This window comes from Serinus canaria, chromosome 1A (genome assembly GCF_022539315.1).
Source record: "Serinus canaria isolate serCan28SL12 chromosome 1A, serCan2020, whole genome shotgun sequence".
In the NCBI taxonomy this organism is placed as follows: Eukaryota; Metazoa; Chordata; class Aves; order Passeriformes; family Fringillidae; genus Serinus; species Serinus canaria.
Genome location: NC_066314.1, coordinates 865,718 through 887,097, shown reverse-complemented (window position 1 = coordinate 887,097; position 21,380 = coordinate 865,718). Strand labels below are relative to the sequence as shown.

At 48.9% G+C, this 21,380-nt stretch overlaps 1 protein-coding gene across 3 annotated transcripts in view; it reads right to left on the bottom strand.

Annotated features, from left to right (window-relative positions):
* The window catches only part of NRF1 (nuclear respiratory factor 1), a 63,333-nt gene that overhangs the window by 15,453 nt on the left and 26,500 nt on the right, over positions 1 to 21,380 (bottom strand). For all 3 annotated transcript variants that reach the window (XM_050986245.1, XM_050986236.1, XM_050986239.1), the window contains exons 6-10: positions 19,328 to 19,486; positions 18,481 to 18,675; positions 14,976 to 15,077; positions 10,669 to 10,826; positions 7,038 to 7,162 (exon numbers count right to left, since the gene is read on the bottom strand). In XM_050986245.1, the coding sequence (XP_050842202.1) occupies positions 7,038 to 7,162; positions 10,669 to 10,826; positions 14,976 to 15,077; positions 18,481 to 18,675; positions 19,328 to 19,486 (739 nt within the window). The remainder of the gene's footprint in view (positions 1 to 7,037; positions 7,163 to 10,668; positions 10,827 to 14,975; positions 15,078 to 18,480; positions 18,676 to 19,327; positions 19,487 to 21,380) is intronic.

Here is a 21,380-nt window from a genome sequence, read left to right as displayed (position 1 = left end):
AGCCAGGAGACAAGGCCAGACAGGGCAGGGCTCACTTTGGGGCTGGCAGCTCCCCGAGACCGGCAGGAGTGGGAGAAATGGTGGAAGGGATGGAGGTGTCCAAGGAAAGGCTTTGGATGAGCCCCTCCCTGCCCCAGGGAAGGGGCTCCCTTTGGGATCCTGGGAACTCTGGCATGGACACGCTGAGCAGGGACAGCATCAGGAGCTGAGTCACTCCTGGGGCCTCCCCAGGGTGCTGCCTGCTCCCTCTGGGCTCTCAAAGAGCAGCCTGGAGACTTCACGTGAGACTTGGACACAGAACAGGGGCACAAAACCACCCGGGAGGCTCCTTGTGCTCCTCAGGCACTTGGTGAAGAGGAGAGAGCCCTTGGGACATCCAGAGTGCTCGTCATGTCAAAATATCCCCAAGAATCATGGAATGGTTTGGGCTGGAAGGGATCTTGAGGATCCAGCTCCAACCCCCTGCCATGGCAGGGACACCTCCCATTGTCCCAGGCTGCTCCAAGGCCTTTCCAACCTGGCCCTGGACATTCCAGGGATCCAGAGGCAGCCACAGCTCCTCTGGGCACCCTGTGCCAGGGCCTCCCCCCTGGTCCCAGCCTGGAATTCCTTCCCAAAATCCCCTGTGACAGTGGGAAGCCCTTCCTGTAAGCCTCACTCCTGTAAATCCCCATTCCTCACCGGAAGGTCTCCCTGCAGCCTTCTCTTCTCCAGGCCAAATACAGACAATAAAATGAGGATTTTTCTCCCCCAAAAGACCAGACTGTCCCCAGAAATGACCATTGTGTGTTCCCACCAAGGAAGGCCAAAGGAATCCTCCTCCAGCCCCTGCTGGGCTGAGCGGGGCTGGTTCCACCCCACACCTGAACGGCACCGGAGGGGGAAGCTCCGGCCACGGATGTGGGGCAGGAGGGGCTATTTTTAACCCCGTTGGTGGGCAGACAAATCCTAATCGCCAGCGGCAGCCTCATCAGCAGGGCCAGGATGTCAGAGCAAAGCCGGCGGTGGCAGTGAGTGCCAGCCCTGTCACGGGGACAGCGGCGGGATTAGCGGGGCCACCAGCCAGCAGCGCAAACGCCACCACCGGGGGGCTTCAGAGGGCACGGCAGGGTGTGCCAGGGGGGCACACACAGCCCTTGGGGGCTGGGCATGTCCTGGCTCTCCTGCTGCTGGCAAAGAGCTGGGGCTGGTGCCCCAAAATGCCAGCGGGGCATTCCTGCTCACAGCCAGCAGAGCCAGAGGCTGGCAGTGTTGGTTTTCCCAGCTTTTACAGAGATGGGGCAGTTTGAAGATATTTTATTCTATTTTCACTTTTGATGAATAGTGAGGTATGAGATGTAAAACTCAGTGCTATTCCATCAGAAGCTAACCTGGGTTTTGGTTCCAATACCTTGTAAATGCTTTTCAGCCTTTTGCCACACAATGCTGCTGCTCCTTCTAACACCACTCACTCAGTTTTACCCATCTTGATAAAAACTAAAAAAACCAACAACAGGGAATGGGGGTGGCCACAGGATGCAGCAGGAACCCCCTCTCTACAGGGCACACACAGGGGAGTGAGTGTCCTTGGAATCATGGAATCATTAAGGCTGGAAAACACTTCCCAGATGGAGTCCCACCATCCCCAGCACTGCCAAGGCCACCACTGCCCCATGTCCCCAAGTGCCACATCCACGGGGCTTTGAAATCCCAACAGGGATGGGACTCCAAACCTCCCTGAGCAGCTGTGTCAGGGCTGCATAGCCCTTTCCAGGAAGGAATTTCCCCAGATCCCCCCTGAGGCTGCCCAGGCCCAGTCTGGGGCTGTTCCCTCTCCTCCTGTCCCCGTTCCCTGGAGCACAGCCTGACCCCACATCCCCAAGTGCCACATCCACACAGCTTTGAAACCCCCCCAAGGATGGAGACTCCACCCCTGCCCTGTTCCAGTCCCTGACAGGAGAGGAATTTCAGTGCCTTTCAGTGAGGAATGGTTTTCCTCATATCCTGAAGCTCCCTGATGCAATGTGAGGCCGTTTCCTCTGGCCTTGCCGCTTGTTCCCTGGAGAAGAGACCCCGACCCAACACAGATGAAACTCCTTTGAACTGAGGTTTATGCCAAGGGATTTCACCCAGAGCCCAACAGCTCAGTTGCTGACAATTATTCATTGATACACAGCAATTTGTCCTCTAGGAAACACCTCTCCCTGTTCCTGGAGCTGCTCAGCAAACCCAGGAATTCACTCTTCTGCTCTCCTTGCTGGCTTCTCTTCTACCCTTTCTCATCTGAAACACACCTGCAAAAATTATTTTCCTCACCTTTCCTTCAGACTGGGATTAAATCCTACCTGTTTCAGGGAAAACCTTCATAAAAAAATTCTGTTCCCACCAGGGAGGCCCTACAAAAAGCTTGACTCTTTCCTTCCTGTCCTCCTGGATGCAAACATGCTGATCTGCACTTTGCCAAGCTGCTAGCGACTCATTTGGCTCCATCTTCCCTAAAAAGGAGATCCAACAGGAAAAACATAAAATACTCCTTTTTAAAAGGTGACATTTGCAGCCCCTAAGCCTCCCCCCATGAACTGTATCAATGTTTTTCTCATGTGAAAAAGCCACCAGCTCCCAGTGGCTCCGTGCTCCTCCCTGTCCTGAGGCATCCCAAAGCAAGGACAGGGATCCCAAACCTGTGCTGGGCTCTCCCACCTGTGTTCCTGCTCTCTGGGAAACACACACAGCACAGGGAACAGGATCCCAGCCCTGCCTTTCCCTCCTGGGGGTGTTCTCACCTGCAGGCAGAGCTGCAGGAGCTGCCAGAGGAGCGTTCCCATTTCCCACCTGCACGGCCCAGGCTGGGCACAGCTCCCCACCCGCTGACTTTGGGGGGGAAGCTCAGCAGCCTCGCCCAGAACTGAAGCTTTTCCAGCATTTAAAGCTCTTGCCAGGTGGAAATCACCACCTGGAGCAGCAGTTCTGTGTGGCACTGTCACCCCAAACCCCGCTGAGGCTCCTTTATCCTGCTCATGTTGGAGTCCTGCATGCTGAGAACTTGAAACTTTCTGTGCTGAAGGGCACAGAGCCACAAGAAAATGCTGTATTTGACCTGAGGCTGTGGAGAAAACTTCCAAAATTGATGGACAGCACTATGGGTCTGTAGTTTGATTAGAAGTCTGTAATATCACAGCATAGAAAACTTAGAGTTGAAGGTTTTAAAACACAACAATATATATGGGGCAAGATAGAAGTTTTAGGGCAGTTGCTCTTCTTCACCTTCTTCTCCATAAGTTTAAGTAGTATTTTGTAATTGGACAAAAAATTCTCCATTGTGGACTTTGAGTGATTAGTTATTAAGTTAAAAGTAAAAATAATTTAGGTGTCATTTCCTAATTGGATAATTTAGCCTTAAAAGACCTCGAATAAAAAGATTGTTGGCCATTTTGTAGCTTGTTAGTAGAATGCTGTAGAACTCACCACTTGTAATAGAAATAAGGAATAATAAACACCTAAATCTGAACACAAAATATCATCTCAAGAGCTTCAATCCCAGCCTTGAGAGAAGCAGGAAAAAGAAGCCAAAAGCCAACAGCACTGATGCCTCCTTCCCGGGCTGGTGGAAGCAGGGAGCTCTCTAATCCCCCCTGCCCACGTCAGACCCTAATGCTCCTCACAGATCCTGGCTCAGCCCAGCCCTGAGCACGGCCCCCTGTGCCTGTGTGGAGAGCAGGATTGGGTTTTTGGGATGGAGAAGGGCAGGACTCGGGGTGGGCTCCTCTCAGTGCCCCCTTTTGTGCTCTCAGGAGCATCTCCAGCAGCACAGGGAGGAGATCCAGCAGGAGATCCAGCAGGAAAATCCCCTTTGGGGACAGGAAAACAGCAGCCAAGGAGGACAAGCAGGATCCACTGGATCTCTGGCTGGGCCAAGCCACGGTCTGTGAAATTAATTCCCTGCTTATGGCTTGATCCCACATCCTCCACAGCCTCTTCCTTCCCAACTCTTCCCACTGCTCCTCATTCCAACTCTTCCCATTATTCCTCATTTGAATCCCAGCAGGATCTGGAGCGTTCCACTCCCCTCACCTTCCACAGCAGCCCGGGCAGGGCTGGGAGCTGCCCTGCCCCTCCCGGGCAGCCCTGCGGGCACGGCCCCGCCAGGAGCCTCATCAATATTTCAGCGGGCAGCCGGGAAGCCCTGGCAGCGCTCAGGGCCCCGCGATCGATGGCAAACAAAGGGCTGGGAGGAGGAGGCTGCTCCAGCCCGGCACCGGCACCGCTCCTTCTGAGCTCCTCTCTCGCTCCAAAAGCAGCTCCAGGGCACGGAGTTTTTCTCATTTCCCAGCATTTCCAGGGACTGGTGCTGCCTCACTCTATCCCTCTGTTCAATACCAACCACTTAGGAACAAAACCAGCTGAGGCTCCAAGTGCAGGGTCACCGGTTCCTGCATCCCCACCCGGAGCAGATGCTCCTGAGGAGCAGGAAAATGCACTTAGCTGCTTTGACACTGCATGGGAGCAGGAGATCTTGTTTCCTTCAGCTGGGAATGGAACAGATCACAAGATTATCCACAGCCCTTTCGCAGTGCAGCCACGTTCCTGGGCTCCCTGCAAGATAGCCAGCCCTAGAGTCCAACATCTCCAGGAATATTCAGAGCTCTCCTCTTTTTAGCCATCCTGGCTGTCTTGTATTGTTATTATTATTCAGATAATTCCAGAGAAGGGATGGGAAAAATGCCTTTGGATGGCTAATGAAACACCTTGCCTGACCTCCAGAAATTTTCATAGAAATCATGGAATGGTTTGGGTTGGAAGGGAGTTAAAGATCATGGTGTTCCTTCCATGGGGACACCTTCCACCATCCCAGGTTGTTCCAAACCTGGCCCACCTGGCCTTGGACACTCCCAGGGATGGGGAGTCAAACTATCTCCTTTGCCTTACCAATAAGATGGAGATAAATTTCTATCCTACCCTTCCAGAGAAGTTTTTTTCCTCAGAAAAGTCCTGCAGAAGGGTCAGAGCATTCCCAGAGAGAAGCATTTATTGGGAATATCAGCAAATCAAGACCTTGCAAGCAGCAGCGAGAAGGGGGAATTTGCTGGTTAGGAGCATTCTGGCTCTGGCAGTTGTTTTCCCACTCCCAACTCCATCTCCTCTGGACAGAAGGGCACAGAGTGGATTTTTCCTGCTGCATCCATCAAATGGTGTCCAGGAGGATGCTCCCACTCCCACCCTGGCTACGGAGATAAATCCTGCCGGCAGTGAAATCCATCTGCTCTGCCTCCCCAGCCAGAGACAGCAGCAATGGATACCAGCATCTCCTCCATCCCTGGGGGAAATCTATTAGCTGGTTACATAAGGAACCACGGAGCTTCCAAGGACTCCAAAGCCCTTCCCCTTAATACCACCGGAGATTAGAGCAAATCGAAGGAGAGTGGAAAGCAGGAGAGGGGCTGTGGGCGAGGCTGTGCTCACAGGAAAATGCTGCAGCCTCTCCTCTTAATGCACTCTAAATCCCATCTGATTTCCAACTCGGCTGCTAGGAACAAAAAAAAAAAGGAGAAAAAAAGAAAGAAAAAAAAATAGCCCAGCCTGTATTGAAATGATGTCAATGCTGGGAGAGTGAGGTGGAGTGATTCAGGGAGGGTGTGGAGAAGGGGAGTTTTTGGGGAAGCATCCAGAGGAATCCAGACTGTGAATGCATTTTGGAAGCAGAGCAGAAGGAGCCAGGGGTGAGGATCTGCTTTTCCAAATCTGATTAGTTGCTGGTTTTGAGCATCCAGGGTCAGATCCTGCCTCTGATAAACACACAGCACTTATCGCCCTCACGCCAGGCTGCCGGCACAATAAACACAATCCTGCTCTTCCCTCGGTGCCAGATGCATCCCCAGCTCCGGGGACAGGGATTTCCCTTCATTTCTGCTCCCTCTTCAGGCTGGCTGACTCCACAGCAAGGGAACCAAACCAGCTCCGAGTCAAATTCCTCTCCCCTCCTCTGACGTTTCACACGGAGCTGCTGGCTGGATGAGGATTCCCATGGCAGGCAGCTCCCACCTGAGCAGGTTTCTGCTTTCATGCAGAGTGACAGTTCTGCCACCCAGCCACACGTGCTTGGCCCCTCTTGGACAATTCCTGTCCAAACAGCCCCAGCCTCGAGGTGAGGTTCCTTTACAGCTTTACCCTTTGTGCCCTTTTCCGGCTGATTTTGACACTCCTCCTTCCACCAACCCAAACAACCTCCTTGGGTAATTCCATACCAACCGGTCTGAGCTTGGAAATGATCCCAGAGTCAGGCTGGAAAAGACCTCTGGGACCACTGAATCCAACCTATGAGCCAACACCAAGGCATTCAGTGCCACGTCCAGGTGTTCCTTAAACACCTCCAGGGTCAGGCAGCAGCACAGGACAATTGGAGGCAGAGGATGAGCCCCAACGAGGCACATTTTCATATTCCATTCATCCCTTGAACTGGATTTTACGGATTTATGGTTTAATTTCTAGTTGGAAGAGCTGCAAAAGTCACCAGACTTGGCAGAAGGCTTAGAACTGGTGAGAAATGCTACAGAGAATCCCTGGAATCAAGAGATCAACTGTGGTGGGAAGATGGAAAATGAAGCAGGAGGAAAATGACCTGAGGCTGACTCAAGAACAGCCACCAAGCATAGGAAAAAGCCTTGAGAAGGGCAGGAAGAAAGTAATAAAATGTTGGTTGAAGAGTTCTGGAGATGAGTTTGTTATGGCACCAGCTAATTGTGTTAATTGATCAAGGCTGGTCCTTCCTGTGCTGGGCACAGACACACACCACGGAGCAGTTTGCCCAAAAAAACCTAAGGATATAGAGCCAGATGGCACAGGAGGGAAAGATCAGAGCCACCAGCACCATGGGAGCAAAGAAGGAGTTAATGCTCCCAGTCCACCCTGAGGTTAAAACTCACAACTGGTCAGTGAGCCCCTGAGGGAGGGAGGAGTATCTTACCACCCAAACTGTGCCACTTCAGTAAAAAGAGAGGAAAAGGCCGTTTTTAAGAGTCTAAATAAAAAAAGCTACAACAAAACCTTTGCAGAGGCCTTACCATTGGCATCCTGGACTCCTGTGAGTGCTCCCACTGCTGCTGCAGTTTCCCCAGACAGGACAATCTGTCCCCCTCCCTGAAGGGTGGCCTCGGCCAGCGTGGCTACGGCGTGGGCAGCGGCTTCACTGCAGGGGGGAGACAAGGGTTAGGGACAGCAGAGGAACAAATAAAACAACATAAAACTCCATTTCAAGCAGCAAACACCCACCAGGAGAGCAGCCCAGAGCAGAGGGACTCAGAAGTGCTGCACAGCAGGAAATCAGCACTGCAGGAGGGATGGGTGGGAAGAAGCTGCCTCTGGTGGATTTGTTCAGGTCCCTTAGAACAGCCCTGTGCTCTCCCCTTCACCTGGGACTTGGGTAGAACTTTGGGACAGTTCCACGTGGCTCCTCCCTGCCTCTGCATTCAGGTATCAGACTTTAGGCCCTGGCACATCCTGGGGCTCTGCAGATTTCAGAGCTCTCCCTTCTGCCCCTCCACCCCGCCCTGCTGCCATGCCCAGCATCACCAGCTCTGCCTTCAGCTCCTCCCCAGCCAAGTGGCTCAATAATTCTTTTGAATGAGCTTTATTTTCCAGCAGAGTGCTCTTAAATTTCTTCACATGATGAAGAAATTCTTACAATTCTTCGTTTGATGAGCCCAGGCCCAAAAGCCCTGCAAAGGTACCCAAGGAGTTCCAGAACAGGGATGGGGTAAGGAAAGAAGGAAAAGAAGCTGGGACTGCCTCCACCAAGGCTGAGCTGCTGAGATTCTACAGCTAAAAGGGTGTGAAAAGAACTTAAACCCATCCAGCTCCAGGGCAGGGACACCTTCCCTAAGCCAGGTGAGCCCACTCAGCCTTCTTGGTGCCTTTGAGAGATTTCCTGCAGCAGCTGCAAAGTGCTCCAAGGTTGTTGGATCAAGCCTTTTTTTGACCCAGAGATGGGGTGGTTTTGTGGTGAGGCAATACAGATGTAATAATAATAATAATAATAATAATAATAATAATAATAATAATAATAATATAATAATAATAATAATAATAATAATAATAATAATAATAACTAGTATTATATTTTATTATTTATATTATATATATGGGGTGGTTTTGTGAGTGAGGCAATACAGATGTTATAATTATATATAATAATATATATAATATATCATATACAATAATATAGTATATTATACATATAATTATATATATTATATATATGGGGTGGTTTTGTGGGTGGGACAATACAGATGTAATTATATATATCTATTATATATAATAATGGATATAATATATAATATACTATATAATAATATAGTATATAACATCTATAATTCTATATTATCTATATACGGGGTGGTTTTGTGGGTGGGACAATACAGATGTTATAATTCACACTGTTACAATCAGAAACTCCTTCTCAGTTCTAATCCATTCTAAATCTTAGCCTATCAGCTTTTACTATCCTATGCTGTAAATGCTTTAAAGCTAATCATCTAAAGTTCCATTCTCATAGATCTTACTACAATACTGGGATATAACTGCTCAGAGTTATATTCTTCTAAAATACCTAGTCTTATTTACAAAACCATCCTTTAAAACTTATTTTTCACTCCATTTCTCCCCTACCAAGGTTTATCCTGTTCCATAGCATTTCTAAATCAGGTTTACATACAAACACACACTAGGAGAGCCTCCTGTCAAACTTTAAGAATTCTCTCCACTTCATTTCCCACTGTTCCAGCCAGGGCTGGGATGGGAGCAGGGTTTGTGGCCAGCAAAGCTGCTCTGTGCTGTCTCACAGCAGCCCTGCTGGGAGAAGTGCAGTGACAGCTATTTAGGCAGGGATGTGCCCAATCCTTGCCCTCCTGCACCCTCCCAGCTTCCCAGAGTCTGCAGCTGGACCATCAGCTCTGATCTGTCTCCAATCCCCTCTGAAACCCATCCACACTTTTTGCTTCCCAGCATCCTGGAGCAAAGAGTTCCCCATTTAATTAGAAGGAAAAATTGCATTATGGTGCTTCAAAAACTCCTGGCTGGGCGGCCCTTTAGTCTGATACTGTGAGAAACAGAAATAAAACTTCTCCTTTCTTCTTTTCCTCGTGGTTTCCCACATTTCCAGTGATCTCCTTCCCACAGCCCCCTGGGGCATGGATCATTCCTGGGGTTTGCTCAGTCTCTTCTGTTTGAGTGGTGAGCACTTCCCACACTGTCCAAGATGTGAAAGCACCATCAGTTTCTCCTAATCCTGGCTTGCCCTTACTGCCTCTCCTGACAATTTCTAATATTCAATTGATTTTGACAATATCTGCTCAGAAGTGGTAAAACATTCCTGAAGTCAAATTTCCTACCAAATCTTACCTGAATTAGGCAAAAAAACCCCAAAAGGATTTCCTTCAGCTTCCCCATGGATGCTCTCCCTCTGCTCATTCTCTGCTTGACCAATTCACTCAAATATTTTCCAGCTATTTTCCCATATTTTTTCATCTCTTCCCTCATTTCCTGCTTAGATGCCAAACACTTTCCTACTGCATCTACTCAGGGTGGATTTTCAGTCCTCAGCAGCCCCTCTGTGTCTCAGAGCAGCTCTTAAACACTTGGAGAGAACCAGAATATTTTCTTGCCTGGCTTCCCTCCTCCCCTTGGCACCTCCTTCTCCTCCAGGAGCTCTGGGAAGGCATTTTCCCTGCAGGAAGGCCCAGGGCAGCCCAGCAAACCTGGCATCAGGTGTAACCCCATGCCCAGCCTTCCCACTTCTAAAAAAAAATCCATGGAGGGAAATCCGGAATCCTGGAATGTGCAGGATAAAATCCTGCAGGCTGGATTTGGGGAGATGGGGCTTGTTCCTGGAACTGCAGTGTCCTGAAAAGATCATTTGGTTTTGAAAGGGAATTTTACAGGGAAATATTAGTAAAAAAAAGCCTGTTTGAGCAACCTCATAGAGCAGACAAGAAATATCTGAAGGACCCAAATCTGCATCATAAAGAGCAGAAACAGTTCTAGGTGTGTTTGGAATTCAGTTCCAACAGAGATTTAGGAGCAAACTGGGATCAAAGTGATTCCTTCAGCAATTTCTGGATGCAATTTCAAGGTCTTGGAGCTTTATTGCAGCCACCATCAGTGTGGTCTGGTGCCCTGTTCCACCCCTGGCTGCACAGCCAACAGCCTCTAACCAGGATCCTGGTTTGGATGAGGGAAATTCCTGTCCACACCTCAGCGGTGGGAAAGCTCCTTCACTGCTGTGCTGTGATTTCCTGTCCCTCAGGGAGTGCCACAGCCATTTCCAGGCTTTAGGAACAGCAGGATGAGTTTAGGCAGCTCAGCAGAGCTGAGCAAAGATATTTCATCCTGCTGGACGGACCTGTGGGGCTGCACCTCAGATCTTGCTAACCTGAGTGCAGCCAAAAACCCTAACAACCACTGCAGCTCCTTCAGAAAGATTGGGGGGAAAAACCCCAAAACCAGTGGGCAGTGGAGGAAACTCTGCTTCTGCCCAGAGCAGGGATCAGGAGCTGTCCTGCACCACCAGCCGCCGCAGGAACCCGCTGAGGAAAAGCCTCTCCCAGCACTGAACAGGGTGAACTCTGTCCCATCAGAAGCAAACCCAGGCAGGAGATGCCAGGCTCAGGTTGAGGCAGCTGTGCCCTCTCCAGGTACCTGTTGAGTGCCATGGTGACAGTGGCTCCCTGCTGCATCTCCTGCGACGCCGCCACCGCCGCCTCGGCTAACGAGGCCACCGCCTGCGTGGCCTCCGAGGCCTGCGTCGTCTGGATGGTCATCTCCCCTCCCTGCAGCGTGGCCCAGTTCTGCTCCACCTGCAGGGAACACAGCACAGCCTGTGGGACCAGAGCACCCCTCCAGGGGTGGCTGCTTCCCCAGAAGAGAAACGGATGGGTTTGGCAGAGTCCTGCAGAGTCCGGCTCTGGGAGCGGGAAGAGGGAGGGAGGCTGGGATCCAGCTGAGGATGGGCTGGGCTCTGCAGCCCTGCATCAGCCATGAGGCTCACAGGGCATAAAGATCCAGAAAAGTTCTCAAAAGTGCAAAAATCACAGAATTCACAGAATGACCAGGTTGGGAGAGACCTTCAAGCCCAAAGAGTCCAGCCCAAGGGCTCAGCCAGAGCCTGGCACCCAGTGCCACATCCAGGCTGGTCAAACACCCCCAGGGATGGGCACTGCACGCCCTCCCCGGGCAGCCATGGCAGAACTTTCTCCCCCTTGCTGGAAAAGCTTTTTCCTGCTCTCCAGCCTGGATTTGCCCTGGCCCAGCTCGGGGCTGTGAGCTCTGGCTGTGTCAGTGCTGCTGGAGACAGAGCCCAGCCCAGCTGGGCACAGGCACCTTTCAGGAGTGCAGGGAGGGCTGGGGGCAGCCCTGAGTCTCCTTTGCTGCAGGCTGAGCACCCCCAGCTCCCCCAGGGGCTCCTCGCAGGGTTTGTGCTCCCAGCCCTTCCAAATCCCTCTTGACCTGCCAAATCCTCAACAAAGCAGGGCAGTGGTGGTGTTGTACCTGGATCACTGCCTGCCAGCCTGGGCTGTTCATTAATTAGCTGTGTTTAATGGCCATCAATTAAAACACAAGTTCCACCTCCCCATGAGGAAGAACTTCCTCCCTTCCTCCCTCCCTTCCACGGAGAGTGGCAGAGCTCTGGAACAGCTGCCCAGGGAAGCTGTGGAGTCTCTCTGTCTGGAGACATCCCAAAGCCACCTGGATGTGACCCAGTGTCACCTGCTCTGGGTGAGCCTGCCTTGGACTGGATGATTCCCAAAGGTCCCTTCCAGCCCCAGCTGTTCTGGAATTCTGTGTTCCTGCAGGGCTGGAGCCCCAGCACAGATCACACCCCCCAGGGAAATGAGCTGAGTTTTCCTCCCTGTTTCTCTTTGCACTTTTTGGGTCTGGTCCATGTTCCCATCCAGGATTTATCTGGACAGCCCCTGTGACCTCGGATGGGACTGAGCCATTTTGCTTAATAAAAGATGATGGTGGCTGGAAATGTTCATTTATCTCAGGTATTTAACATTCCCTAACTCCAGACATTCCCAGAGATAATTTCCATATTACCTGAAGTTCACCCAGCTGCTCATTTTCCCCCCTATTTCCATGTGGAGCTTCACAGCTGGTGGGATAATGATTATATGGGCACAAAATCCATCAGGATGAGAACTCAAAACACACTTTGGTCCAAAACAGCAGAGGATCTGCTGACAAATCCTACTGGCTGCTTTGCAAGCTGGAGCTCTCCCTCCACCTCCCATCCCCATAAACATTTTAGGACACTCCCCAAGTTCTGAAACAAAAATAAAAATGTTGTAGGGGGTGATGAAAACAACACCTCAATTGGTTGGATGGAGATGGTTAAAAAATCCACAAAATCAGAGGTGATCTGAGGCTCAAAGTCAAATTTTGCAGGAGGAAACTTTGCTGCCTTTGGGGAAAGGGATCCCAGCACAGGATGGAGAGGGAGGGAGGGAGAACCTGGAACTGTGGTGGGAAGGGAGATCCCAGTGATGCCCTACAAAGGTGCCCAAGGAGTTCCAGAACAGGGATGGGTAAGGAAGGAAGGAAAAGAAGCTGGGACTGCCTCCACCAAGGCTGAGCTGCTGAGATTCTACAGCTAAAAGGGTGTGAAAAGAACTTAAACCCATCCAGCTCCAGGGCAGGGACACCTTCCCTAAGCCAGGTGAGCCCACTCAGCCTTCTTGGTGCCTTTGAGAGATTTCCTGCAGCTCCCAGGGGATAAAAGTGGCCCTTGAACACCCCGAAGCAGCTGCAGAGTGCTCCAAGGTCACTGCAGGCTGCTGGGACAGGGCTGGGATGGGAACAGGTTTGTGACCAGCAAAGCTGAGCTCTGCTGCCACCTCTCGCTGTGACAGCCCGGCTGGGCACAGCAAGGACAGCAGAGACAGAGAGGGACAGCAGGGACAGACAGGGACAGACAGGGACAGACAGGGACAGAAGGGACAGACAGGGACAGACAGGGACAGACAGGGACAGAGAGGGACAGCAGGGACAGACAGGACAGACAGGACAGAGAGGGACAGAGAGGGACAGAGAGGGACAGACAGGGACAGAAAGGGACAGAAGGGACAGACAGGACAGACAGGCACAGCAGGGACAGACAGGGACAGCAGGGACAGACAGGACAGACAGGACAGAGAGGGACAGCAGGGACAGACAGGGACAGACAGGGACAGACAGGGACAGACAGGACAGACAGGACAGACAGGACAGACAGGCATAGCAGGGAGAGCAGGGACAGACAGGGACAGACAGGGACCCACAGCCTCATTTAAAGGTGGGGTTTGAAGCCAAAAGGGTTAAAAAAAATCTCTATAATTTTAAGGGAATGTTGGTTAAACCCAGAGAAGGAATTCTATTTTTTAATGTATGATTCGGTTTTAAAAAAAGGGAAAAAGAAATGTTTGCAAGTTTGAGAGTTCAGATTTAGGCATGCCAAAGAAACATTAAATCAATAATCTATAGGAGGCATATACAAAAAAAACCCCAAATTCAGGCTTAAGGCTTCCATGATAATTGTGGAATTATATATATGTGTGTGTGTGTGCGTGTGTGTATGTAAATGAATAAAATATAATTTATATTATTTATATTATATTTACAATTTATATTTATAGTATAAATTATATTTATAATGTCTTTTATATTTTTTATGCAGAAAGTGCTGAATTGTTATTTTGGCTCAGGATTCTGCAAACACAATTTTATTTATATATGTATATGTATATATATATATATATATATACACACTATTACATATATAATTATACACATAATATTATATATTATATAGTGATATAAAATCTGCAAGTTATATTATATTATATTATATTATATTATATTATATTATATTATATTATATTATATTATATTATAGTATATTATATTATATTATATTATATTATATTATATTATATTATATTATATTATATTATATTATATTATATTATATTATAGTGTTTGTAGAGTCCTGAGCCAAAATTATACTTATACACAATTATATATATAATATTATATTATTTGTATTATATACATTATATATAATTACTAAATTATAAATAATATTTACATATATTAAATAATTATAATGTATAATATAAAATATTTATTATATATTAAACAATTATATTTCTATATATTATATATAAAACACACTGTATAATTTTATATATTTAATATTTTATAAAGTACATATTATATATTATATATTTTATGTGTTTGCAGAGTTCTGAGCTGTAATTATACATATACACAATGATAATATTATATAGTAGATATATTATATATATATATATATATATATGTATGTATATATATATATATATTTTTTTTTTAATATATATATATGTGTGTGTGTTTGGAGAGTCCTGAGCTGAAATTATACATATACACAATTATATATATGCTTATACACTATTATATTATATGTTATGTTATGTTGTTATGTTATGTTGTGTTATGTTGTGCTATGTTGTGCTATGTTGTGTTATATTGTGTTATATTGTGTGATATTATATTGTGTGATATGATATATGATATGATATTTATTATATTACATAATATTGTATTGTATTATATGATATTATATTTTGTTATATAATATTATATGCTATTATACACTGTTATATTATATTATATTATACACTATTATATTATGTTATAGATATATTATAGATATATTATGTCATAGGCACAGTATATATAATTACATTATAGATATACTATACAATTATAGCTATGATCTATTTTTAATGTATATAATGTATATATTATCCAATGGTGTTTGCAGAGTCCAGAGGTGCAACAGCAATTCCTCCCTGTGTGTCTCCAACCCCCGCCCCTGCTGTGTGCCCCCCTCATGTGCCACGCTGGCGTGTGCAGGTGTGTGCAGTGAGCCCGCAGAAGTTTCTGGAAGCTGGGGCAGCCCCCCCAGGAGGAGCAGCTCTCACCTCCCCGTCAGCCACGGCCGAGTAGTTGACCTGTGCCACGGTGACCGTGGTGGGCAGCTCGGAGGCGTCGGCCAGCGTGGCCACCGTGGCGCCCGTGCCAACCTGTGGGGAGAGAACAGCAGGGCCCTGTTAGTGCAGGGAGTGCCTGTCACCGACATGGTTAGTGAAAAATCTTTTCTTTAGAATTTTTCTCTTCTTGAGAAACTGAGAGGCCTCAGGAACAAACTGGAAACAATTCTTATCTGCTGCTGTGGAATGCAACGGGGGAATCTGTTTCCAATTAAGTGCCAATCACAGATCACCTGTCCGGCCGGTCTCGGTCTGAGACAAGACTTTGATATTTTCATTCCTTTTCTATTCTTAGCTTAACCTTCTAGTGAAATCCTTTCCTCTATTCTTTTAGTATAGTTTTAATATATTATCTATCATATAATAATAAATCAAGCCTTCTAGTACATGGAGTCAACTTTCTCATCTCTTCCCTCATCCTGTGACCCTTGTGGAAATACCACGAGTGCCCCCAGCCCGGGCTAAGGGCTCTCAGTGTGCTCTCAGGTCAAACAGAATCAAGGAGTTCACTGCCAGCGTGGGCAGGGAGGTTGGGGATGGCCCATCCCTGGAAGTGCCCAAGGCCAGGCTGGACAAGGCTTGGAGCAGCCTGGGATGCTGGGAGGTGTCCCTGCCCATGTCAGTGACAGGATCCTTCAGGGCCATTCCAACCCCCTCAAATTCCAGGATCCTGTGACTAATTCTAATTGCAGAGCTCACAGACAACACGGAGCTGTCCCCAAGGGGGAGGAAATCCCAAGCTGGAGCCACAATTGTGGAATTATATATATATGTGTGTGTTATTCCATGGCAGCTTCCAGACTGGAACCAGACACAGCCCTCGTGCTGTCCCTGTGTCCATGAAGGCCTCAGCAGTCTCCCAGCCTCAGGAAGAGCAGCTGTGGGAGCGTGGTGGAGCCAACTCCCTTCTCCCACCCACCCAGCAGTGGCTCAGAATTCCCTGCACACCCTCCTTGCTCCCCATTCCCTGGGTCTCACCTCCAGGCACCCTGGCAAACATGAGCTCCTCCTCAATACCCCTTTGGAAATGATCTTTTCCCCATTCAGCAGCTGGGAAAGGATAAAGCAGGGAGATGGGCAGCTTTGTCTCTGAGGACAATGAAATATAAATGCCAGGAAGTCAAGGGCATCTCGGGTGTCCAGGCCCTGAAAGGACCAGTCAAAGGGAGATTGTGTGGACAGGTGAGCAAAGAGAACCAGCCTGGCAGGTCTGCTGGGCCTTGGTGGGGAACAGAAAACTCTGACAGCCACTGAACAGCTCCATTTGGGGAAAAAACCCTACTCAAACACCCAGTTTTATCTGCATCATGTCTGAGAAAAGTATGGCTGGGACTTCACTAAAAATGTGATGCTCAAGAGGGACAAAGTGCTGGGCCTGGTTAGGAGCCACCACCAGTGGTGTGTGCAGGCACAGGGGAAACTGAGATTCAGTTCTCACTCCCACAAGGAGTTTGTGGGAAGTTTCAAGAGAAAATCTACTTTTTTTTACTTCCTGAGCTGCCAGTATCTGCCTTCCCACACAGGGAACACGGGGAAAACAGCAGCAGCACTGAGCTAAGGATAGGGTGAGAGGAATCCTTATTCCATGAGGACAAATCTGCATCTGGTGTTTGGAATAAATGTAATACACTTCAGGTGTCAGATAAAGACCTGGGCACAGAAATACCTGATCTATATATATATATATATATATATATATAGATATATAGATATATAGATATAGATATAAATTATATCTTATATTTATAAATATACATGTATTTGGTGTTTGTAATAAATGTAATACACTTCAGGTGTCAGCTGAAGACCTGGGGAACAGAAATACCTGATCTATATATAGATATATATAGATCACTATATTTATAATATATATATAAAATATATCTTATATTTATAAATATACATGTATTTGGTGTTTGTAATAAATGTAATACACTTCAGGTGTCAGCTGAAGACCTGGAGCACAGAAATGCCTGATCTATATATAGATATATATATTTATAAATATCTATACATAGATATATTAGACAGTTAGATAGATAGATAGATAATATACATAATATATATTATGTATATATTTGTATTTCTATATAATACCTGAAATGTAACTGATTAAATTACATTTCATACCATTAAAGGAAGGCAGTGCCACCACCTCTCCTCCCATTGCCACCACAGGTGTTGTGTGGTGGCACCAGGCACTGGATTTGTTCTAAGCAGGTTCACTGAACTCGGGTCAAAGCCCTGAATTTTTTTGACCACATCACAGAAATCCTTGCACTGGAGAACAAGGGGTGGGAGCTGGGAAGAGAGAGGGTGAGGATGGATCTTTGTGGTGGGGTAAGATGTGATAAGGACAGAATTCCTGAAGGACAAGTTTAGCTTCTGAGCTTCCTTAAACCACCTCGTGGTGTTGGAACCCAGGAAATTCCTCTGGCTGCCCTGGAGGGCTCCAGCCCCTGCCCAGGGGGCTCAGAGACCTTGGCACAGAGCCCAAGACCCCTGTGCCTTTGATCCTGAGCCATGGAAACAATTTCCAACCTTGTGTGAGGATTTACAAGCCACGAAAGTCTAAGTAGAATGAGAGTGAATTTATCACAGGGTGAAAAATAGATTTTTGAGGTTTTTAGAATGGGGGCTCTGGGTCCCAAGATGGAGGAATTTGAGCATGCCTTGTCCTTTTCCCTTCTTCTTCTCTGCCTTCTTCTTCTGGGTGATGTTGGCACTTTTGGATTGGTTTAAGGCAGAAGCTCAGTGTCTAACACAGGTGATGGGATTGGGGAGTTATGGTAAATAATGCAGATTTAGTTTTTAGTATAAAAGATAACACTGCCCCAAGGACAGGCAGAGTGCCTCTGTCTGACCTGCTGGACAGACCTTGGCTGGACAGGAGAAATAATTTTATAAATAAGATACAATGAACAACCTTGAGAATGAGAACTGAAGAGCTCTGACTCCTTTGAGTGCCGGGCTGGGAAAAGAGACTTTGTGACACACCTGGGGGTCACTGTGAGCAGCAGAGATCCCAAGATTGTCCTTTTCCCTTCTTCTTCCCAGACTCCATCTTCTGGGTGATGTTGGCACTTTTGGATTGGTTTAAGGCAGAAGCTCAGTGTCCAACACAGTGATGGCATTGGGAAGTTATGGTAAATAATGCACAGGCAGTTTTTAGTATAAAAGATAACACTGCCCCAGGGCAGGCAGAGTGCCTCTGTCTGACCTGCTGGACAGACCTTGGCTGGACAGGAGAAATAATTTATAGATAAGGAACAATAAACAACCTTGAGAATGAGAACTGAAGAGCTCTGACTCCTTTGAGTGCCGGGCTGGGAAAAGAGACTTTGTGACACACCTGGGGGTCACTGTGAGCAGCACAAGCCCCAAGGTGGTGCTTTAAGCAGTGCTGGAGATGGAGAAGCCGGGGGGCTGCTCTCACCTGGATGAGGGACACGGTGCCATCGGGGTTGCTGAAGGTTTGCACCACGGTCTGCGAGGGCACCAGGTGGGCGATGCTGTGCGTGGTCGTGGTCTGTGGTGTCTGCTGGTCCTCGAAGGCGTAGAGCAGGTCCTCACGCCCGTGCTGCTTGTAGCAGTTCTTGACGATGGTGCGCAGGGCCTGGGTCCAGGACACCTGCCAGCAGGAGGGACAGGGGACAGTCAGCCCCGGGAAGGGCTCTGAGCCTGCTCAGCGCTGGGGGTTGCGCCGTGTCCTCACCGGGCTTTGCAAGGATTGGCAAACAACACCAATATTGAATCTCCTTCTGTTCATCCCCTCCTTCCCCCAAGGAATCACCCTGGAGAGCCACCTGAGCCAGTGAAGGTGTCCCTGCTCAGTGCAGGGGCTGGATGAGAACACCTTTAAAAGAGCCCTTGCAACCCAAACCATCCTGTGACTCCAAGCAGAAAACCACGGTGATTTGGGGAAGCACCAAAATGCTGCCACAGAGCCATTCCCAGCCTCCCCACCCAACCAGCCCTGAACCAGCCTGCACAGGCCCTGCTGCCTCCCCAGCACGGTGGCTTCCCTGATTATCTCTGTGACAGGCTGGTAGAAACTTTACTTTTTCACCCAGTTCTCTCATTTCCCCTGGTTCCACTGCACATCCCCAACTCCTTCCTTTAAGCACAAAGCTCCCTGCTGCTCTGAACAGGCCAGCATCCCTTCCCTCCTTCAGGAGGCCATGACACAGACCCTTTCTTCTGTCCCTCAAGGCAAAAACCACCCCCAAAACCCAGCCTGCAGCTCCTGTGCTGCATTTGGAGGCAGACAGGGAGACACCCACCCTCTGCTTCTGCTCCTCCGTGCGGACGTCGCTGCGGACGTTGGCCCACGGGATGTCCTCGGGCCACCAGATGGGCTTGCAGCTCTCCTTGCCCCAGCCTGGCTTCCCACGACCCGTGGAATACTTCAGCATCTCGGGGATGAAGGCTCTCAGCTGTGCCTGGAACAAACAAAAGGTGGAGAGGTGTTTAGGAATTCACCTCTCGGGTGGTTTTGAAGTGTGTTGTGCAGAATTACTGGGTTCCACTTCCATCCTGTTGGAGCCATCAACTGGGAGAGGCCTGAAAGCTCAAGGAAGGTGGACAATACTTTGCCGCCATCTCCCAGGACTCAGCTTGGCAGCAGGTGGAAGAGAAGAAACAAAATTCCATCAGAAAACACAAAATTACAACACCAAGGCACAGCCATGGTTTGGCACTTCACAATTCAAACACTACCAGGAAGAGAATGAGCCAACCTGAAACGGAAAAAAAAGAAAGAAATCACAATAACTCATTTAAACCCCCATTATCAATGTCAGTACAGGGACAGGAGCTCAGGCATGAGCTGATGTATCATTTACAGAGATGCTGGGAGGGGATGGAGCTTCAGTGGCTGCTGAAATGTGGAAACCACAATCTCACACTTCTCCAGCCCTGTCCTGCCAAAATAAATGAAAAACTCTCACGGGGTTTTGTGACAAGATTGATTTTGCACCAGGGACTCCTTGAAGCACCAGGAAAAGGCTGGTTCAGCTGCAGAGCAGAGCAGGAAGGGGAGAGCTCTCCTTATGTCAGAGGAAATCACATTCAGAGCTTAAAAACTGCATTTAGGAGAAGTTCCCTACATCCCTTCAGAGCTTTTAGAGGAAATTATTTCATAGAACCATGGAGTCATTTCGGTTGGAAAAGACCTTTAAGTTCCCCAGCACTGCCAAGGCCACCCCTGACTGTGTCTCCAAGTGTCAAATCCACAGGCACTTGGGCTTTGAGAGGGGCCAAATCCACAGGGCTTTGAAACCCCTCAGGGATGGGGACTCCACCCCTGTGACAGGACGGCACAGCCCTTTCCAGGAGGAATTGTCCCAAAATCCCCCCAGCCCCTGCCCTGGCCCAGCCTGAGGCCGTTCCCTCTGCTCCTGTCCCTGTTCCCTGGAGCACAGCCCGACCCCCCCGGCTGTCCCCTCCTGGCAGGGACTTGTGCAGAGCCACAAGGTCCCCCTGAGCCTCCTTGCTCCAGGCTCAGCCCCTGCCCAGCTCCCTCAGCCCCTCCTGGTTCTCCATTCCCTTCCCAGCTCCCTCAGCCCCTCCTGGTTCTCCAGACCCTTCCCAGCTCCCTCAGCCCTTCCTGGCTCTCCATTCCCTTCCCAGCTCCCTCAGTCCCTCCTGGTTCTCCATTCCCTTCCCAGCTCCCTCAGCCCCTCCTGGCTCTCCATTCCCTTCCCAGCTCCGTCAGCCCCTCCTGTCTCCAGACTCTTCCCAGCCCCTCCCTGGTTCTCCATTCCCTTCCCAGCTCCCTCAGCCCTCCTGGTTCTCCATCCTCCCAGCTCCTCAGCCCCTGGTTCCAGACCTCCCACTCCTCAGCCCCTCCTGGTTCTCCAGACCCTTCCCAGCTCCCTCAGCCCCTCCTGGTTCTCCATTCCCTTCCAGCCCCCTCAGCCCCCGGTTCCAGACCTCCCAGCTCCCTCAGCCCTCCGGCTCCTTCCCTTCCAGCCCTCAGTCCCCTGGTTCTCCCTTCCAGCTCCCTCAGCCCCTCCTGGCTCTCCAGACCCTTCCCAGCTCCCTCAGAAGTTCTCCAGACCCTTCTCCTTGTGCTCCAGCTCTGTTTCCCTCTCTGGACACAGTCTGGATGTTGCCTCCATGTGCTCCAAGCTGTCCAAGCTGTCCATGAACTCATTTCCAGCTGCCTTTTCCACCTTCCCCATGGAACAAGCCCTGAAGCAGCTTTTTCCCAGCCTGCCCATGACCCACCTTGCACTTCAGGGCCAACACCCACCCTGACGTGCTCCAGGCTCCCTGGATGGAGCCTGCTGAGGGGAGAAGAAACAATTCCTCCAGAGAGCAGGTTCTGCAAAG